The 22,957-nt window shown below is 42.5% G+C and overlaps 1 protein-coding gene across 1 annotated transcript in view; it reads left to right on the top strand.

Moving 5' to 3' along the window:
- tmem184c (transmembrane protein 184C) overlaps nt 1-22,957 on the top strand; it is a 50,682-nt gene that overhangs the window by 14,341 nt on the left and 13,384 nt on the right. Inside the window, exons 4-5 of the mRNA XM_080193127.1 lie at nt 4,372-4,577; nt 9,108-9,182. Coding sequence (XP_080049253.1) covers nt 4,372-4,577; nt 9,108-9,182 — 281 coding nt within the window. The remainder of the gene's footprint in view (nt 1-4,371; nt 4,578-9,107; nt 9,183-22,957) is intronic.

The following is a 22,957-nucleotide window of genomic DNA, read 5'->3' as shown; positions in this document are numbered from 1 at the left end:
ATGGGCTGAAAAATGGCAAATGGAATTTACCTAACACTTGTCTGTGTTGTTGCACTTTGGAAGGACAAACCAAAGTAGAACGTACAGGGTAAATGGTAGGACTCTGAAGAGTGCACTTGAGCAGAGGGATCTGGGAATACAGGTACAGAATTCCCTAAAAGTGAATAGGGATGGATAGAGTCGTAAAGAGTGCTTTTGGTACATTGGCCTTTATAAATCGGAATATTGAGTATAAAAGTTGGAGTGTTATGGTAATGTTGTATAAGGCATTGGTGAGGCCAAATTTAGAGTACTGTGTACAGTTTTGGTCACCTAGTTACAGGAAAGATGTAAATAAGGTTGAAAGAGTGCAGAGAAGGTTCACGAGGATGTTATTAGGAGTTGAGAAGCTGAGTTACGGAGAGAGATTGAATAGGTTAGGACTTTATTCCCTGGAGCATAGAAGAATGAGGGGAGATTTGATGGAAGTGTATAACGTTTTGATGGGTGTAGATAGAGTGAATGCAAGCAGGCTTTTTCCATTGAGGCTAAGGGAGAAAAAAAAAGAGGGCATGGTTAAGGGTGAAAGGAGAAAAGTTTAAAGGGAATATTAGGGGGGGACTTCTTCATGCAGAGACTGGTGAGAGTGGTAAATGCAGGGTCACTTTTAACATTAAAGAAAAACTTGGACAGGCTCATGGATGAGAGGGGTGTGGAGAGATATGGTCCAAGTGCAGGTCAATGGGACTAGGCAAAAAATGGTTCGGCACAGACAAGAGGGGCCAAAAGGCTTGTTTCTGAGCTGTAATTTTCTATGGTTTCTATCAGTTTGTTTAACCACTCTCTCATCTTTACCCTGATGCCCTTCCTGCTTTCCCCAGTATGGCAGGCTGCCCAGTTCTCCAAGAACATGAGAACTCCCAATTATTCCCTCGCTTTCTAACTGCTGGTTTAACAACCCCCTCCCCTCTGCCACTGCCACCACCACCACAGTCCCATATCCTCATTATCACAAAGGATGTCTACTTCTAACTCCACCCATACCTCAGCCCATCTGCTATCAGAAACCATAGAAACTCTACAGTGCAGAAAGAAACCATTTGGCCAATCGAGTCTGTAGAGACCACAATCCCGTCCAGGCCCTACCCCCATATCCCTACATATTTACTCACTAATCCCTCTAACCTACGCAGCTCAGGACACTAAGGGGCAATTTTTCAGTGTGGCCAATCAACCCAACCTGCACATCTTTGGACTGTGGGAGGAAACCGGAGCACCTGGAGGAAACCCACGCAGACACGAGGAGAACATGCAAACTCCACACAGACAGTGGCCCAAGCTGGGAATCGAACCCAGGTCCCTGGAGCTGTCCAGCAACAGTGCTAACCATTGTGCTATCGTGCCGCCCACACCCCTTACCGCTGAATCTCACTTCTGGACTCGGCTATTCCAGTGCTCTTGTGGCTCTACCTCTAACTTTCTCCAGCCCAACAACCCTCCAAGAACTTCGTGTTCTTTCAACTTGGGCTGCTTTGTATCTGAAACCCTAGGTCACACCATTGCTGGTCATGGTAGAATTTCCTCTCTGAACCTCTGCTTCTCTTTTAAGATCAACCTTTAAACTCATCAGTTGGACCAGGTATTTAGCACCCATCTAATGATCTTTCTTTGGTTTGAAGTCAGTTTTTGTCTTTGAAGTACTTTACATTAGAAATGTAATATTAACGTTAGCTGGTGTTTGAAAGGAATTGTCTGTTAACCTTTTTTAATACAAATTATACTCTCTAGCCCTCTAAATGTGATGGTACAAATTTCCTGTCATTGTAGTGTTTCATGCTTTCATCTTTAAAATATGATGACTCATTTGAAGAAAACTACTTTGAACTTTTTTCTTTTACCCATTTCCTACCAAATGTATTTTTGGAGCATGTTTATTCAATGGCAAATGGAGTAAGCTAAATCATGAGATTATTATGTATTTGCATTCACCTTCTTGTGAGTAATGTGGGTTTCCGTGATGCGTGCACCAAAAGAAAATTAGGATTTAGAAAAGAGCAGTTTCATACTAAAGACTTGATTGTAGGTGCTAACAATCTATGGCGCTATGTACCAATTTGAATTTAACTGAGTATTTGTATCGACTTAAGATAGAAATAGCAACTTGACTTACTGAATAACAAGGTATTAAGACAAAATTGAGGGGGGTGGAATTATAATTTTAGTTTGAGAAACAATCTTAACCTTTTAGATGGGTAATATGCTCGTAGGACCATCAAGTGAAGATACATGAATTCAACTGAGGTAGAAAAATTCAGTATTCACACAGTTGGGATTTGTTAGGGAAGGTCTTGTCTGATTTTTTTTATATATGGTAGCAAGAAAAGTCAACAAGAAAATGCATTTGATAGAAACATACATAAAAGATAGGAGGAAGCCATTTGGCCTTTCGAGCCTGCTGCACCATTTCTTATGATCGTGCCTGATCGTCCAACTCTATAGCCTAATCTTGCTTTTTCCCCATAACCTTTGATCCCGTTCACCCCATGTGCTATATCCAACCGCTTCTTGAATACATTCAATGTTTTGGCATCATCTACTTCCTTTGGTAATTAATTCCACAGGCTCACTTCTCTTTGGATGAAGAAATGTTTCTTCACCACTTCCATCCTTAATGGTCTATCCTGAATCCTCAGACTGTGACACCTGGTTCTGGACTTCCCAACCATTAGGAATATCCTCCCTGCACCTACCCTGTCTAGTCTTGTTAGAATTTTATAAGTCTCTGAGATTCCCCCTCATTCATCTGAACTCCAGCAAAAACAATCCTAACCTAATCAATCTCTCCTCATACATCAGTCCCACCATCCCCAGAATCAGCCTGATAAACCTTTGCTGCACTCCATCGAGAGCAAGAACATCCTCAGAAAAGGAGACAAAAACTGCACAAATACTCGAGGTGTGGTCTCACCAAAGCCCTGTGTAATTGTAACAACACATCCCTGTACTCAAAACCTCACGCAATGAAGGCCAACATGCCATTTGCCTTCTTTACCACCTGCTGCACCTGTATGCTTACCTACAGTGACTAGTGCACAAGGACACCCAGGTCCTACTGCACACTCCCCTCTCCAATTTACAGCCATTCAGGTAGTAGTCTACCTTTTTTTTAAGGCCCCACCTGTCACACTGGTTAGAAAAGTAAGAGCTTGTGGGATCCAAAGACAAGTAGTAAATTGGGTCCAAAATTGGCTTGGAGATAGATGCAAAAAATAATAGTCAGTGGGTGGATTTGTGGTTGGAAGACTCATTTATTTTCATGTGACTGGAATTCCAGTAAATTCCATAGGGCTCTGTAGCTGGTTCCTTGCTTCAATGATTTAGATTTAAATTTAGGAGGCATGAATAAAAAGTTAGCAGATATGCAAAAATTGACCATGTGATCGATAGGAAGAAAGTTGTAGACTGGAGGAGGATATGATTGGCAGAAAAGCAATGTCTAAATTTAATCCAAAGAAGAGAGAGGTAATACATTGGGGAGAGTAAACAAGACAGGCAACTACACAATAAATGGCAGTTCTTGGAGTGTATGCCCCCTGATCTGTTTAGGTAGCAGAGCAAGTAGATAAGGTGACTAAGAGATACTTTCTTTAAGGGCCAAGGTATACAATATAAGGGCATGTAACTTATGCTTGGACCACAGCTAGAATGTTGCATACAGAAGAAATATGTGATTGCGCAAGAGAGAGTAGAGAGGAGTTATGCATGGACATTGCCAAGACTAGAGAATTTTAGTTATGAGGTATAATTTGATTGAAGTAGAGGAGGCTAAGGGGAAGTTGTATTAAATTATAAGCAATCTAGATACTGAATAGGAAGGATCTATTTATCTTAGCAGAGAGGCCAATAACCAAAAGGCATGGATTAAATAATTTAGCAAAACGATTGGGGGAGTGGTGAAATATTATCACTTGGGAGTTGTGGGGTTCTGCAACTCTCTGCTTGAAAGGGTGGTAGAGCTGGAAGCCCTCATTAAATTTTACAAATACATGGATAAGCACTTGAAGTGCTGTAACTGACCAGATGCTAAGAATTGGAAAGTGGAATTAGGCTGGATTATCTGTAGAGACAATGGGCTGAACAGCCTTCTGTGCTGTAACTTTTCTATGTTTTGAACACATTGACATGTAAGATGATTGATATGTATTGCATATTCATTATTCATGGCCTAATTAGGGTAAATTCACTTGACTTTTATTGCTTTGGTTTAGTGTTTGAGGTAGTATTCTTTAAAAATACAGATCCAAAGTATTTTTCATCCAGATGCTGAAGTTTATGTGTTATGACAAAATCTAGTTACTTATTGTCACATGAAACCATTTTCTTTCCTACTAGTGGATAGCTCTGAAATATCCTCATATCGCTATCTATGTCGATACATGTCGAGAGTGCTATGAAGCATATGCCATCTATAACTTCATGATATTCCTATTGAGTTATCTGACATATCAGTACCCAAATTTGGTGATACTGCTGGAAGCTAAAGATCAACAGAAACATCTGCCTCCTCTCTGCTGCTGTCCATCTTGGCATATGGGAGAGTAAGTAGTAATTCAGCTGTTAATGCCCTGCTTAAACGTAGCTAATTTTCCTGCAAGAGATTTAAACTGAAGTGATTGGCCTGTATCTTTTCTGCTGTACTCTTTTGTTTATGTAACATTTTGAAATCTATGCCATGTAATGAATTAACCATTTTGCGCATAATACTAAAACAATGCTGGAACTTTAAAAATCAGCATTGTTCTAGTGATCAAGGCAAATGAGAAAAACCATTCTGCCCATCTTGGGTCATTAATTTGAAAATTACAACATGTACTGTATCACAGGTTTGAATTAATTTACTGCAGATAACTTTTCCAGTCCAGTCACACGTGCTGCATGAGCTTTTGGGACACATGACAAAAGCTTTATCAAAATGGTAGGTTTTAAGGAGCATCTTAATAGAAAGAGAGAAAGCTAGTGACAAAGACAGGTTTAGAGCTTAGGACCCAGGCAGCTGTCAGCGGTGGTAAAATTAAAATCAGGAATGTTTGAGATATTGGAGAGTTTTAAGGCTAGAGGAAATTAGAGAGGAATGAGGTCATAAAGAAGTATGAAAATTCTAAAATTGAAGCCTCACCATTACCAGGAACAACTTAGATCAGCAAGCACAGGTGTGGTGGATGGATTAAACTTGATGTGAGGTTTGTTTTTAATTGATTCCTGGGATGTAGCAAGGGCAGCATTTATTGCCCATCCCCAGTTGTCATTGAGAAGGTGGTGATGAGCTGCTGCCTTAAACTGCTGCAGTCCCTGAAATGTAGATACAGAGTTGTTGAGGAGTTCTGCAGTTTTGATCCAGTATCAGTGCAGGAATGGCGATATATTTCCAAGTCACAATGGTGTGTGGCTTGGATGGGAATTTCAAGATGGTGGTATTCTGATGTGGCTGCCAACCTTATCCTTTTAGATGTCAGTGGTTGTGAGTTTGGGAGATGTTGTCAAAGGAGCCTTGGTGAGTTCCTACAATGTATCTTTTTGATTATATACACTGCTGCCAGTGTGCATCAGTGATGAAGGGAGTGAATGTTTGTGGATGAGATGTCAATCAAACTGACTGTTTTGTTTTGGATGGTGTCAGGCTTCTTGAATGTTGTTGGAGCTCCACTTATCCAGGCAAGTATTCCATCACACTCCTAACTTGTGCTCTGTAATTGGTTGACAAACTTTGGAAGTCAGTGAGTTACTCACCACAGGAGTTAGGATAAGGGCAGCAGAATTTTGAATTAACTAAAGTTTACAGATAGTGGGAGGAATATAAATAGAAGCAAGAGGAGGCCACTATGCCCCTCAAGTCTGTTCTGCCAGAGGTGACCTTCCATCCCAATGCCATTGTCCTGCATCATTCCCATATCTCTTGGTTTTCTACTCATGTCTGGAAATCTATCAATCTCTGTCTTGAATATACTAAATGACTGAGCCTCCACAGCCTTCTGGTGTACAAAATTTCAAAAATTCATCACCCTTTATGTGAAGAAATTCCTCTTCATTCCAGTCCTTAATGGTCTACCTCTTATTCTAAGACTGTGACCCCTGGTTCTAGATCTCCCAGCCAGTCAAAACATTCTTCTTGCATCCATCCTGTCAAGCCTTGTAAGAACTTTGAGTTTAAATGAGATCACCTTTCATTCTTTTAAATAACAGAAGCTCAAACTCTTTGTTCTCTTTTCATGGGAAAATCCTGTCATTCTATGAATCAGTCTGCTGAATCCTTGTTTTACTCCATCTGTCAAGTATATCCTTAAGGAAACCAGAGGAATTGCTCCATTCAATTTCAGCAAGGTACCTTTACTTCTGCACTCACATTCTCCCACACTATAGGCGAACATACCATTTGCCTTCCTAGTTACTTGTTACACCAGCTTTCAGTGACTCAGTGGACATCAACACTTCCCAATCTCCCACCATTTAAGAAATACTCTGTATTTCTGTTTATCCAACCAAAGTGAGTAACGTCACATTTTCCCATATTATATTTCATCTGCCTTGATCTTGCCCGCTCACTTGGCCTGAATCCCTTTGATGTTGCTGCATCCTCACATTCCCACCAGGCCGGGAATTGAATCCTGGCACTCTGAGGCAGCAGTGCTAATTACTGTGCTACTGTGCCATAACAAGGGTAATATTGTAATTATGAGAGACTTTAACCTAGATATAGACAAGGTAAACCTAATTAACACACATTCCTGCAACTTACAAAAGAATATTTTCTATAACAATACTTGAAGGGGCTAAGTAAAGAACAGGTGCTCGGTGGGAGCAAGCCTGAATAACATGGCCATGTAGGGGAGAGGTGAGGTTGTGTTGGGGCAAGCCAAAGGAACTGAAAACAAAAGGAAGGTGGTGAGCAAAGTCAAGATGGAGGGGAAAGTTCACAGTCTAAAGTTGTTGAACTCAATGTTGAGCCCTCCAATTTCGAGAGACTGCAGAAACTTTAGAGATTCTGCAATGGCTCCTGCAGACTAGAAGGTAGCACATAAAACAGCACTATTTAAGAAAGGAGGGAGGGAGAGAGAGAGAAAAGTGACAGGGAACTATAGATCTATTAGCCTGACTTCTGAAGTAGGGAAAATGCTAGAATCTATTATAAAGGATGCGATAACTGGATATCCATATGCCTATCCACTGACCATTTGAACGCCCTTAAAGTTGGCGAGTCCACAACTGCTGCAGGCAAGGCATTCCACACCCTTACTACCCTCTGAGTAAAGAACCTACCTCTGACATCCGTCCTATAATTACCACCCCTCAATTTAAAGCTATGCCTCCTCATGTTAGCCATCACTATCCGAGGAAAAAGGCTCTCACTAACCCCCCCCATCTAACCCTCTGATCATCTTGTATGCCTCAATTAGGTCAATTCTTAACCTTCTCTCTAACGAAAATAACCTCAAGTCCCTCAGCCTTTCCTCATAAGACCTTCCCACCATACCAGGCAACATCCTGGTAAACCTCCTCTGCACTCTTTCCACATCTTTCTTATAATGCGGCAACCAGAACTGTACGCAATACTCTAAGTGCGGCCGCACCAGAGATTTGTACAGTTGCAACCTGATCTCACGGCTCCAAAATTGAATCCCTCTACCAATGAAAGTTAACATACCGTACGCCTTCTTAACAACCTTGTCAACCTGGGCGCCAACTTTCAGGGATCTATGCACATGTATGATGTACGAGATCTCTCTGCTCGTCGACACTACCAAGAGTCCTTCCATTAGCCCTGTATTCTGTATTTTTGTTACTCTTACCAAAGTGAATCACCTCACACTTTTCTGCATTAAACTCCATTTGCCACGTCTCAGCCCAGCTCTGCAGCTTGTCTATGTCCTATGACTCAATGATTATGTTAAACTGAGAAGCAGTCTTCCCAATTTCGGCTAGAATTGCTGGTTGCTCCTTTCAGTTATGTTAAAGTAGTTGTGTAATGCAGTATGTAAAATGTCAATGTCTCTTCAATTTTTAGAAAACCTAAATGAGTGGCTTGATGACATGATGGAAACATTTCTAATCCTTGTAAAGATTTTACTATACATTTTTTGTGATGTGGCTTTATTTAAAAAGTAGCAAATCACAAATGATATACACATCTGTTTTGAGACAAAATTGAAAAAGAAAAATCTTTTAATCCATGTGCATTATGCACACTGCAAATAAAGTCACTGTAGGAATCTCCTCCATTCCAGAGCATCTGTTCGGATACATTGAGGGAGAATTTAGCATGGCCAATCCACCTAACCTGGTACGTCTTTGGACTCTGGGAGGAAACCGGAGCACCCAGAGGAAACCCCGCAGACATAAGGAGAACATGCAAACTCCACACAGACAGTGATCCAAGCCGGGAATCGAACCTGGATCCTGGTGCTGTGAGGCAGCAGTGCTAACCACTGTGCCACAATGCCCCCCTGACAATGATCACAGTCTACTGCAAACAAGCTAGTTGTCCATTGTGGGATGTCGATGTTCAAAATTATCAAGGGTTTTGATTGAGTAAGTAAGACCCAGCAGGCAAGGCAGCATCTATGGTGAAAGAAGCAGAATTAAGAATTTGGCTCAAGGATCTTTCAACTTGCCATCTGACTTCAACATCCCACAATCGATGGCTTGTTCTCAGCAGATTGTGTTCGTTGTCTTTAAGACAAAATGGTAATTCAGAAAAGTCTATTCATACATCTACAAATATTGAATTAAGAAAGGTGTTGTATGTGAATTGTATTGCTCTGTTGTATATCTTTCTATTGCTGCAAGTTCCAGTATACATTTTTTAATTTTGTTTTATGATCCAGAAATAAGATGTTCGTAAATTCCATAATATTTGCCTCTGTTACAGCATTTTAATTGATTTATGCCATAATAGGTGTATTAGTGATTACAATTACAAATTCAGTTTTTATATTTCATATTTATTCAGAATGCTATTTTTAACTATGTTTCACCATTGAGGTTTTCATAGCAGTAGTTTCTATTACTTTCCAAATATTGCTCACAATGTATACTCACTCTGATAACCTTTTGGTGTGTGCTTTCTTTGGTAGGGTTTTGCTGTTTAGATGCAAGCTTGGAGTTTTGCAGTATACCGTTGTCAGACCATTTACAACAATAATTGCATTGTAAGTAATAATACTGTTCTTGGAGCAATGAATGAGAATATGTATTTTCAACCTTTGTTTGGCTTGCTACATTTTCTTAGGGGCTTTAAACATTTGTGCAACAATCTGCATTTTTTCCAATCTAGAACACTGTATTTGCTTGCTCATAGCACAGTCTCTTTATTGGGATGCCTAATATAGAAGAATGACTACTTTGTTGAGAATCATTCTTTCATGCATCAGCATTATCCTGACAATCTGTGAATTCCCATGACAATTCTTGTTCTCTCCTATAAAGAGTCCCATTGCATCTTGTCTATGCCACTCCAACTTTGGTCTTTTCATCTTTATGGTCTGTTGCGTATTTCCAGCTGATCTCGACTCGATTCATAGAACATTGCTTAAGAACATGAAAATGAAACATTTGGTTATCTCTCCTGTTTTTCTGTTGGATTCTCGCAGTATAATTTAGCTTATTTTTAATAACTGAATGTAACTCGATCCATTATCTTTTCTGTAACCTTTTTTCATTGTATCTGAAGTCCCTTTCATGTTGAATCTCACAGCACAGAAAAATTATATTGTGCTGTGCCAGAAAACTTCCCTTTTTCAAGTATATGTCCAATTCCTTTCAAAAGTTTCTCATGAAATTGCTTCCACCACACTTTTAAGCAATGCATTTCCAGATTATAAATCATTGCGTAGAGGAAAAATTAGATTCCCTTCTTTCTGCTTCATTTGCAGATTATCTCCAATGTGTCATAGAATCCCTACAGTGCAGGAGGAGGCCATTCGGCCCATTGAGTCTGCACCGATTCTCCAACAGAGCATCTTACCTAAGCCCACTCCCTGCCCTATCCCCACAGCCCCATGCATCTACCAGAGCTAATCCCCCTAACCTGCACATTTTTGGACACTGGGGCAATTTAATATGGCCAATCCACCTAACCTTCAAATCTCTGGACTGTGGGAGGAAACCCATGCAGACGGGGGGGGGGGGGAGGTGGTGGAAAGGTGTGGAGTTTGAACAATCACCCAAGCTGAGCATCGAACCCGGATCCCGAACGATGTGCCACTGTGATACCTTAGGATTGGCGGTGATGGGGAGGGGCAGGGGAAAGCAAATTATGTCCATCAGGTTAATCATGCCAATGGGAAGCAGTTTATTTTCTCAATTTGATTTACTCAGTCAAAACCCTTGATAATTTTGAACGTCATTGAATCTCCTCTTAACATTCTCTCCTATAAAAGTAATAATCATATCTTCACATATATGAATTCCGTTATCTCTGGTACCAGTATCCTAAATTTCTTCCGTGCCTTTTCCAAGGGTAAAATTTTGAGCACCTTCAGCTGCCAACTCTCACACTCCTACAGCCATTCCACACTCAATTGAGTGTTGATTGACAGCAGGTGAGGCTTCCATTCACCCTTGGAAGGAAATCTCATTCGTGAAAGCTGTCAACGAATCAGATTTGGTAGGGGAGCACAACTCTGAGGGGACTGAGAGTGAGGCATTACCCCTCCCCTTCCTTGCCTGAGATGTGGAAAGGTGGAAATGTCTGTTTCCCACCCTACCTACACTCACCAACCTAAAAACTGAGGCCAGGTGAGATAAGGACGCTAAGTGGCCACATAAGGGCCTCAATAGGTGAATGTATGAGTTTTTAGCCCAAGGCCCTGCCCACCTAAATGTGAAATTGTGTCTGGGTTTGAGCTGGCAGGTTCCCTGGGGATTCCTGTACATTCAGTTTGATATTCTCTTTCTCTCTCTTTTTTTCTCTCTCTCTCTCTTTTTCTCTCTCCCTCTCTCTCTCTCTCTCTCTCTTTCTTGCCCCACCACCCCCCATCACCCTCATCCAGCTTCAGAACCTGCACTGAGGGAGTGTAACATTCTGTCCCAAGACTATTATAAGATTTTTGCACTTCTCTCCAACATCTTGATTTTTATTGTTTTTTTCCTGAAAGTAGCTGGCACATTTGAATTGTAAATCCCATCCTCTTGAATACATTCTGACTTGCTGAATTTAAAATAAACCTTTTGAAAAAAATGTATCCTGCAGCTTGACTGTCAGTTCTGATGAAGGATCATTTGTTACATGTGAGGCTATCTGTGATCTTTCATATGTCATTTGATTGCATCTATGACTATCCTGTCAATAAATAGGCACTCTAACGTGTGGGGAGGCGATTTGCGGGATTCTCTCGAGCGTTTGTGGTCCATTTGTGGTTTGTGCCTCCCAGCGCCAGGAAGGTGACTGGAGGGAGCTGGAGATCGAGGCTGTCTGGGACGGAGTGGGTAGGGGTTGAGAATGGTTGAGGGGCCTTGTATCAGGCTGCGTGGGGTGGGGCAGAAGTGCTGCATGGAAATTAGCTATGTTTACAATGGAAATGCTAATATTTGTTCAATTGCAAAATACCCATAGACCTACTGTGAATTATAAATTCTTGCTAATTGTGCACATGACAACAGGGCCACAAAACAACTTATTTAGTGCCTTTCACAGAGTAGAACATCCTAAGATGATGCATTGCCTACTTCCCACCATAGTCTCAAGGAGGGGGAGCATTCCTGCTTCCTTCATCCAGCCTGGAAGCACCAGAGCGAGTTCTAAAACCGCTTGTCCTCCATATGGCAATTGCTAAAGTGCCAGTATGCAGACCCATGCAAGCACAGAATGGAACGAATTTTGCCCGGACTGAATGGTGGTCCAAACGTAGAACCTGCTGCAGAGAAGCCACCAGTACACAGGACATGAACACCTTAGAAATGTAAAAACAGTCGATCCTGGACCTTCTAACTCTAAGAAGTTAAGATGTTGGAGTCAAGATGGAGATTCTGTCAGACATCCACTAAATTGAAGGACCTGATCAGGTGTCTCAACCCCCCAAACAGTGTTGTATAGTGTGAGGCAACGGCATGGTCCCTCACTTCAAGGATGCAGTTGAAATCCCACCACATTCAGATTGAAGTGTCATGTTGCCAAAATGGATGGTAAGTGGGGCAAACTATCTAGCATGGGCTCCATGTCTCCCAAGATCTCTGGCTACCAAGATAACCACCCTGCCAGAAATTTGGACTTGATGAATGGTGGACCACCCCTTGTCATGTAGGTGCCAAGTATCTTTGTCTCCAGGAATGGTGTGGATTTCCTACAGGAACTGCGCCTCTCACTTCCCCTCCTTCAGAAGTGAGAATTTCTGAAACTTGCACTGTGTTCTCTGCCATTGTTGATGTTGAGGCTGGCTGTGGGTATCTTCATTTCAGGAGTAGAATGACACTGCCATCACCTGAATATGCAGTCAGAGTAGAGGATTACATAGTCCTCTATTCCCTCAGGAACACAATGAGGAACGTCTTCAGTCTGCGCTGCTCATTCTGATACAAGTCTGGGACTTTTTGGGCCAAGCACATGGACCTAATGAGCAGCGTCAACTCTGACCAATAGTCAGGGCTAGCTGAACTCTATCATGGATGTCAAGATTGGCTTCCAAAATTTCCCAGATTTCCTTGTACGGGGGGCGGGGGGAGTCACGGTGGAGGGCAAAAGGACACCCATGTGCTCCTCCTCCTCCTCCTGTTCCAGGCACGGTGTAGAGGGAGGGAGATCTCCCTTTCACAAGAGGCTTCCTGTTCTCTTCCTTCCTGTGTATCAGTGCTTCCGCACTTATGCCTGGCCCTAGGGTGGAGTCACCCACTTTAGTGGACATGGGCTCAGGTATGACCACAGAATCGGGAGGAATGGCTGTGGGCTCAGGTTAAGCACATGCTCTCCACTGGTCTCTGGGTGAGACTGCAATGGCTGCCAAATTGACTCCCCCAGCGGGATTTCAGATTGAGTGGTAGGGCAAGGTGTGGCTGCCTGGGCATTGTTGCCAGCCTTGGAATGTTTCCTCACATGCCCACATTTGGAGGCCTGGCACCAAATGTCACAAACTTTGTCCGTTTGTGTCTATATATGTCCTTTTTGTGAACACAAGTCCTCACTCATCTGATGAAGGAGCAGCACTTCAAAAGCTTGTGCTGCCAATTAAATCTGTTGGACTAGGCACCCGTTATTCTCTGTGTAAAAAATCTGCCTCAAATATCTCTTTTAAACCTTGCCCCTTAAATCTATGCCCCCTAGTAATTGACTCTTCCACCCTGGGGAAAAAGCTTCTGACTATCCATTCTGTCCATGCCTCTCATAATCTTATAGACTTCTATTAGGTCTCCCCTCAAACTTGGTCACTCCAGTGAAAACAAACCAAGTTTCTCCAACCTCTCCTCCTCGCTCATGCCTTCCATACCAGGCAACATCCTGGTAAATCTTTTCTGTACCCTCTCCAAAGCCTCCACACCTTTCTCGTGTGGCGATCAGAATTGAACATTATATTCCAAGTGTGGCCTCACTAAGGTTCTATAAAGCATCAACATGACTGCCAGTTTTTAAACTCAGTACCCCAGCCAATGAAGACAAGAATGCCACATGCCTTCTTGACTACCTTCTCCACCTGCATTGCTACTTTCAGTGACCTGTACACCCAGATCCCTTTGCCTGTCAATACTCCTAAGAGTTCTGCCATTTACTGTATATTTTTCTATCTGTATTAGACCTTCTAAAATGTATTACCTCACAATAGTCCAGATTAGACTCCATCTGCCATCTCTCCACCCAAGTCTCCACCTGATCTATATCCTGCTGTATCCTCTGATGGTCCTCATCGCTATCCACAAATCCACCAATCTTTGAGTCATCCGCAAACTTACTAATCAATCCAGTTACATTTTCCTCCAAATCATTTATATATGTTACAAACAGCAAAGGTCCAAGCACTGATCCCTGAGGAACACCACTTGTCACAGCCCTCCATCCAGAAATGCACCCTTCCACTGCTACTCACTGTCTTCTTTGACCGAGCCAGTTTTGTATCCACCTTGCCAGCTCACCACTGATCCCATGCGACTTCACCTTCTGCACCAGTCTGCCATGAGGGACCTTGTCAAAGGCCTTACTGAAGTCCATGTACACAACATCCACTGCCCTACCCTCATCAATCATCTTTGTCACTTCCTAGAAAAACTCGATCAAGTTTGTGAGACACGACCTCTGCTTCACAAAACTATGTTGCCTCTCACTAATACGTCCATTTATTTCTAAGTGGGAATAAATCCTGTCTTGAAGAATCCTCTCCAATAATGTCTCTACCACCGGCCTGTAATTCCTGGATTATTCTTGCTACTCTTAACAAAGGAACAACATTGGCTATTCTCCAATCCTCTGGGACCTCCCCTGTGGCCAGTGAGGATACAAAGATTTCTCTCAAGGCCCCAGCAATTTCCTCTTTTGCCTCTCAGTATTCTGGGGTATATCCTATCAGGCCCTGGAAACTTGTCTACCTTGATGTTTCTCAAGAACCCCAATATACTCCTTTTTGATCTCAACATGACTCAAACTATCTACACATCCTTTCCCACACTCATCATCCACCAAATCCTTCTCTTTGATGAATACTGATGCAAAGTATACATTTAATACCTCACCCATTTCCTCTGGCCATACACATAGATTCCCTCCCTTGTCCTTGAATGGACCAACCCTCTCCCTGGCTACCCTCTTACTCGTTTTATATATGTGTAAAAAGCCTTGGGATTTTCCTTAATCCTGCTGGCCAATGCTTTTTCATGATCCCTTTTAGCTCTTCTTACTCCTTGCTTAAGTTTCTTTCTACTTTCCTTGTATTCCACACTTGCTTCATGTGTTTCCAGCCTCCTAGCTTTGACAAATGCTTCCTTTTTCTCTTTGACTAGGCTCACAGTATCTCTCATTATCCAAGGTTCCCAAAACTTGCCATACTTATCCTTCAACCTTACAGGAATGTGCTGGGTTGGCAGAAAGAGCTGTTGATGGATGAAGTCTTATTTTGGTCTTATGCAGGGGCAGGAGGATGTCTTCACCTAGGCAGCTGGCACTGCCCAGGCACAGTCATTGAAACAGGATTTTAATGAGAAGGTAAATTGATTCTTCACTGGGCAGCACCAGACAAAGAGGGATGGTGAGGTCTTTAATAGAGCTGAAATTAATGGTTCACTCTCAAGTCCCTGAGCTCGCTCCCTCTCGCTCTCGACCTCCCCCTGCCACAACAGTTCTCAGCTCCTCAAATTTCCTCAGGCACCCAACACATTGTTTTTGAGAAAATTGATCTTTAGTGGTGTTACAATCATCCGTCCTGAACTTCTCATCATCTCCTCGTTCTATTTCTGTCCGTCAATTCCAGCACCCTTAGGCTTCAGGTTCAAGGCCTTGTAGTAGTGGTTGCAGTGGGACTCAGCTCTGTGATAAAGGGCCTTCTAGTGAAAGTGATTAAACAGATTTGTTGAATAGATGGATTGGAGAAAGAATTGCAGGCCAGCAACTTCTGCTGAATTCAGCCTGAATTCCTCTCCTTGCTGTGTCGGATTGTTGATTCACTGAGTTCAGGGTCACCCACATCCAGTGTCCTATCTGTTGCTTATTTTTGCTCCTGATCAAACAGAAGTCAATAAACTAAAAGATGAAAAATGAGAGGGGTGACCGCCCTTGATGGTGCACTATACAAAAAATCAAAACTTCAAAGGGAACTTGCAAAATCAAATCAAAATATAATTCCGGGGGGTAATGATGCACCCCAGCTCCCGCAAGGCCCACTAGTCCCTAAAGCATCCCCTATTAATGTGTTCAAATACTCATCTGTTCCCTGTAACAATGTATTTAGTAAAGCATTGACAGATTACATAAGAACATAAGAAATAGGAGCAGGAGTAGGCCATCTAGCCCTTCGAGCCTGCCCCGCCATTCAATAAGATCATGGCTGATCTGAAGTGGATCAGTTCCACTTTCCTGCTTTCTCCCCATAACCTTTAATTCTCTTGACTATCAGAAACCTATCGACCCGTGACTTAAATATATTTAGCGAGGTAGCCTCCACCACTTCAATGGGCAGAGAATTCCACAGATTCACCACCCTTTGAGTGAAGAAGTTCCTCCTCAACTCTGATCTAAACTGCATCCCCCCCACCTATTTTGAGGCTGTGCCCTCTAGTTCTGCTATCCTTTCTAAGCGGGTTAGAATCCTTTCTAAGATTCTTCTCTTTTTAAATTTTTGAAAATGCAGTGATCTTTCAAACAAACCAAAAGGAAACAAAATTATGTTTTTTGTCTCACATAATGCAACCAAAATTAATAAATCCTGTAATCCCCTTTCTTTAAACTAAAACCTTTGTTCTTCTTCTTGACCATTTATAAATAATTACAAAGCAATCATAGAAAATATTGTTTTCCCGCATTCTTATAATAGAAAGCATCCCTTTTCCAGTATACCTCATATAATTTATTGGAAGGAACACCTCTCTTTATATAAATAGTTGACAATATAATCCCTACAGTACAGAAGGAGGCCATTCGGCCCATTGAGTCTGCACCAATGATAATTCCGCTCTCCTATCTCCCTAACCCCACATATTAACCCTGCTAATCCCCTTGAAAGTAGGGCTAAAAATGGGAGAACTGTCTCATAGGCTACTCAAACATCAGTCTGACATAATCATACCTTACACACATTGTCCCAGGCACCGCCATCACTATCTCTGGGTTGACCTGTCCCACTGGCATGAAATGGATGGCACAGTGGCAAGCACTGCTGCTTCACAGTGCCAGGGTCCAGGTTGGATTCCTGACTTGAGTCACTGTCTGTGTGGAGTTTAAATGTTCTCCCCCCATCTGCATGGCTTTTCTCTGGGTGCTCCAGTTTCCTCCCACAGTCCAAAGTTGTGTGGGTTAAATGGATTGGCCATGCTAAAATTGCCCCATACTAGCTAGGGTAAATGCATGGGGTTATGGGGATAGGGTCTGGGTGGGATTGTGGTTGGTGCAGACTCGATGTGCTGAATGGCCTCCTTCTACACTGCATGATTCGAAGAATGACCAAGCAGAGATGGCAGCACACTGAGAGGGAGTTGCTCTAGGAGTCCTCAACATCAGCAGTGGACCCATAAAGTCTCATGGCAAACATGGGCAAGGAAACCTCCTGCTGGTTACCATATATCACACCCTTCAACTGATGACTGAGTACTCAATACCACTGGAGGAAACACAGTGAGTGGCAAAGGCACAGAATGTGTGATCTGGGCGGGGGTCTTCATTGTCCACCATTTAGAGAGGCTCGGTAGCACCACTACTGACTGAGTTGGCTGATCCTAAAGAATATAGCTACTAGGATGGGTTTGTGGCAGGTGCTGGAAGAACCAACAAGAGGGAAAAGCGTATTTCATCTTTACCGAGCTGTTTGTAGCAGATCCCCTGCTGTCCAGGACAGTACGTGTAAGAGCAACCACAGTATAATCCTAGTGAAGACCAAGTCCCATCCTCACATTGAGGATAGCCTCCATCGTTTTGTGTGACACTATCACCTTCCTAAATGAGAAAGATTCAGATCTAGTAACTCAAGACTGGGCAACTGTGAGGCGATGTGGATTATCAGCACCAATGAATTGTACTTGACCACAATCTATAACCTTATGGCCCTGGCATATCCCCTATTCTATCATTGTCACCAAGCCAGGGGATCAACCATGGTTCAATCAAGAGGACGTGCCAGGAGCAGTACCAGGCAAAAATACAAATGACATGTCAACCTGCTGAAACTAGAATACATGTGTGCCAAACAGCATAAACAGCAAGTGATGGACAAAGCTAAGCAATCTCACAAGTAATGATCAGATCTAAGCTCTGTGATCCTTCCACTCCAATCTTGAATGGTGGTGGATAATGAAACAACTCACTGAAGGAGGAGACTCCACAAACATCTCCAGCCTCATTGATGAGGGAGCTCAGCATATCAGTGAAAAACACAAGGCTGAGACAATCTTAGTCCAGAAGTGTCTAGCAAATATCCATCTCTGCCTCCTCCTGAGGTCTCCAGCATCACAGATGTCAATCTTAAGCCAATTTGATTCACTCCATGTGATATCAAGAAATGGCTCAGGGCACTGTATTACTATAAAAGCCTTGACAATATTCTGGCAATAGTACTGAAAATTTGGCACCTGTTTGGAAATGTGGGAAGTTGCTCAGGTACATCTTGTACACAAAAAGCAGGACAAATCTAACCTAGCCAGTTGCCACCTAATCAGTCTATTCTTGATCAACAGTAAAATGATGGAAGGGATTATCAGTGGTGCTAACAAGCAGCACTTGCTTAGCAATAATTTGCTCACCAAGGTATAGTTTGGGTTCCGCCAGGATCACTCAGCTCCTGATTTCATTTACAGCCTTGGTCCATACATGCTGAACTCCAAAGGTGAAGTGAAAGTGACTTCCAACATTTCATGGGACGTCAAGGAGCCCTAGCTAAACTGAAGTCAATGGGAATAGAGAGGAAACTCTCAATTAGTTGGCGTCGTATCAAGCATAAAGGAAGATGGTTGTGGTTGTTCAAGACCAATCATCTCAGCTTTCGGACATCACTGCAGAAGGTCCTTGGGATTTTCCAAGCCTTAACTACTTCAGCTGCTTCATCAATGATCTTTGCTCTATCATAAGTTCAGATATGAGGATGTTCACTGGTGATTGCGAAATGTTCAGCGCTATTTGTGAATCCTCAGGTATTGAAGTAATCCAAGTCAAAATGCGGCAATACCTCGGTGCAATCCATCCAAGCTTGTCTGACAAATGGCAAGTATCATTTATGCTGCAGAAGTGACAGGGAATAACCATCTCCAACAAGAGAGAATCTACCCATCACCCATGACTTCAATAGCATTATTATCACTGAATTCCCCACTATCAACGTCTTGGGGATTACTATTGACCAGAAATTGAACTGAACTAGCCATATAAATACTGTGGCTACAAAAGAGGTCAGAAGCTTGGAATCCTGCAGCAGGTAATTCACCTTCTGACTCCCCAAAGTCTGTCCATTATCTACAAGGCACAAGTCAGAAATGTATTGTGGAATATTCTCCACTAGCCTGGATGAGTGCAGTTCCAACAACATTCAAGATTCTTGATACTGTCCAGGATAAATCAGCTTGCTTGATTGTCACACCATCCACAAATTTCCCCTCTGCTTACTACTGGCACACAGTGGCAACAGTGTACACCATCTATAAGATGCACTGCAGGAACTTACCAAGGCTCCTTACATGGCACCTTCCAAATCCATGATAACTGCCAACTAGAAGGACAAGGGAAGCAAACGAATGGAAACACCAACTGCTGAAAGTTTCCCTCCAAGCCACTCAGCGTTCTGGTTTGGAAATATATTGCCTATTCTTTCAGTGTTGCTGGTCAAAATCCTGGAACAGCCTCCCTCACAGCACTATAGTGTATCTACACTACACGGACTCCAAAAATTTAGGAAGGCACCTTCTCAAAGGCAATTAAGAATGGGCAATAAATGCTGGCTTAGCTAGTAACACCCACATTGTAGGAATGAGTAATAATAATACTTCCATATTTATTGCTTCTACTAATGCCAGTGTCTCAGCAGTTAAGCTGTTTTTAACTCTTTATATTTTCTTCATCTCCTAGGCCAGTGAACATTTTTTATTCTTTCCTACCAAGAGTATAATAAATCCTGCTGTGCTAGAAATTCTTCTGGAAGATTGGCATCACTAAAAGTAACTAACCTAATTTCTTCGGGCTCATCCAAGGCGGGAAACTTGAACGCACATTTCTCCCGATTTAATTTTTTTAATGTTTCATTTGCTCTCATTAATTCCTCAACTGAAGCATTGATTATAGTACTTAATTACGATATGTCATGACTGACATCAGGTCTAGCCTGAGTGCACAACCAGTTCAAATGTCCAATCAAACTTCTTAATTGGTCTGATTCTTCCTTCGACGCAAGATCCTCTTTCTATGATGACCTGGCCTGATTTATGGGAATGCGATTGACCTATTCTAACTGGGATTGTTGATTCACTCCCAAAGTCCCCGAAGCCTAACTTCCAATCTTGAATTCCTTATTTTATCTTTCACCTGCTTCTCAAATTCTGCAAAACTTCCCAACAGAAAATCGTCAAGGTGCATTATAAAGATGCCTGCTAGTTTCTCCAATTGCTGGGTTTGTCTTTCACTATAGACAAGCTGTTTTCAGCAGTACAGCGCTAACTAAGAAATACCATATCCTTGATGTATTGTTCAACCAATAATAACACTTGTTCAATTTCCAGGCTCCTTTCTATGTCAGCAGCTTCTTTAGGTGGTTTCGTTAACTTCCATTTGAAACTTCTCACAATGCAGTAGGGGAGTGCACGCTGATATTTGTTATGAACCTCCCCTGATGCTATATGCAAGTGTCCAGACTTTAAATACTGGTTTGTTGTGGAATTTTTTTTTTGGCTTAACGTGTGGAGCAATGTACAATCTGCCCACTGAAAAAGCAGCCCTGTCCTCATGTAAATAAAGAGTTTTTTTAAAGTAAAAAAAACACACAATGGCACTTAGGTATATTAATAACTAAATACACCATTTTATTTTGTTAATAACTAAACACATCATTTTATCTGAAATTACGACTTATTCCCAAAATATTCCACATTCCTTGAACCCGCTAAGACTCTCCTTTTCCCAAACAACATATACTTTTATAACACTAAGTCAAATCAGCTCAATAAGCTCATAGTTACCACACAATACACCTTAGGTAACCAGGTCAGGAAAAACCATATTTTGCTGGTTCAATGAAGGTATGAAACCTTATTAGAGGAGAATCTCTACAATCTGACATGGCTCTAAATGTTAGATGAAACAGGCTTCTGTGGTTCTGATCATTGATGGAACTAGCCTCTTTGAAGATTTTGGCCTGTCTGGCTGTTGGATATAACACTAGCCTGCCTTCCCAATGAGGGTGCTAGCAGTAATAGTGTTCAGCTGCTTTTGTTTATTTATTAGTGTCACAAGTAGGCTTACATTAACAGTGTAATGAAGTTGCTGTGAAAATCTCCACACTCTGGTGCCTGTTTGGGTACGTTGAGGAAGAGTTAAGCATGGCCAATGCACCTAAACAATAACAAATAACCAATGCACCTAACCAGCCTTTTGGATTATGGGAAGAAACTGGAGCACTCGGAGGAAACCCACGCAGATATTGGGAGAAGTTGCAAACTCCACACAGACAGTGACCCAAGCCCGAAATCGAAATCTGGCGCTGTGAGGCAGCAGTGCTAACCACTGTGCTGCACTTTGATAAGCCATTCTATGGATTTGTTTGTCTATCTCTCACATTCCTTGCCTTCAGAAGTTATTAATTATATAGTTCCACTGATCTCTGGTAAACAGTTTTTACTGAGATGGCAATTCATACCTCAAGTCCTTTGGGCGCTTCCTAACCATGTTGCTGGGCAAATTGCATCTTGTTATACCTCTAGACACCTGCTAGTTTTGTTATGCATAACTTGTCTGTTATGTTCGCCAAAATCTTGCTGCCATTTATGCAGGCAAGACCTTATGGTCCCATCGAGGGCATACTTCTGCTGTGGGTTTCCCAGCAGCAAAGGGTGTGGTCAGTGGGAAATTACATTGACAATGGCAGGACCACAAGATCCCATCACCAATGAGAGGCACGCCGTCACCTATGCGATGAAATGCTCAGTGGAAGGGGAGGAAAATCCATCCCCTGTTTTCTTCTCAAGTTCCGCTGTTAATCTTGTTAACTTCCCCAATTTTAAATCCATCTTGATCTTCCCTGAGCCATTAGTCTTGCATTAGCGATATATACACCATCATGAAGTAAGTTCTTCGCTTATCCATCTGTGTGGTAAGGTTGGCTGTCCGCTGTCTAGTATTTCAGTGGATATACCAAATTCTTTCTAACTTGTTTTTTTTTTTCATATCCTTTTATCAATGTATCTTCTAATTTTTTAGTAGCCAATAAAACTTCTCAATCATAAGGGCATCTACTTCTAGTGGCATAGGGGATTGGCTGTCAAATAGGAGGCAGAGAGTGGGTGTCAATGGATGCTATTCGGATTGGCGGTTGGTGACTAGTGGAGTGCCCCAGGGACCGGTGCTGGGGCCTCAGCTATTTACCATTTATATAGATGATCTGGAGGAGGGAGCCGAGTGTAAGGTGTCGAAATTTGCTGATGACACAAAGTGGAACAGCAAATTGTGAGGAGGGTGTGGAAAGTCTGCAGAGGGATCTAGATAGGCTGAGCGAGTGGGCGAGGACCTGGCAGATGGAATACAATGTTGGCAAGTGTGAGGTTATCCACTTTGGTAGGAATAGTAATAGGAAGGACTACTACTTAACAGGGCAAAAAGCTGCAGCGTGCTACGGTGCAGTGGGACCTGGGGGTCCTTGTGCATGAGTCGCCAAAACCCAGCCTATGGGTGCAGCAGGCGGTCAGGAAGGCAAATGGGATGCTGGCCTTCATAGCGAGGGGGATTGAATATAAAAGTAGGGAGGTCTTGCTGCAATTGTACAGGGCACTGGTGAGGCCGCAGCTGGAGTACTGTGTGCAGTTTTGGTCGCCGCACTTGCGTAAGGGTATTTTGGCCTTGGAGGGAGTGCAGAGGAGGTTCACTAGGCTGATAGTAGAATTGAGGGGGTTGAGCTATGAGGAGAGGCTGAATAGACTGGGCTTGTACTTGTTAGAGTTTAGAAGGATGAGGGGGGATCTTATTGAGACGTATAAAATGATGAAAGGGATGGATAGGGTAGAGGTGGAGAGGTTCTTCCCACTCAGGACAGCAGGACTAGAGGGCACAGCCTCAAGATAAGGGGGGGCAGTTTAGAACAGAGTTGAGGAGGAACTTCTTCACTCAAAG

The sequence above is a fragment of the Carcharhinus amblyrhynchos genome, chromosome 1 (assembly GCF_965287045.1).
Source record: "Carcharhinus amblyrhynchos chromosome 1, sCarAmb.v2.hapA, whole genome shotgun sequence".
Classification (NCBI taxonomy): Eukaryota; Metazoa; Chordata; class Chondrichthyes; order Carcharhiniformes; family Carcharhinidae; genus Carcharhinus; species Carcharhinus amblyrhynchos.
The sequence above is the reverse complement of the archived record's forward strand: the minus strand, read 5'-3'. Positions and strand labels throughout refer to the sequence as shown.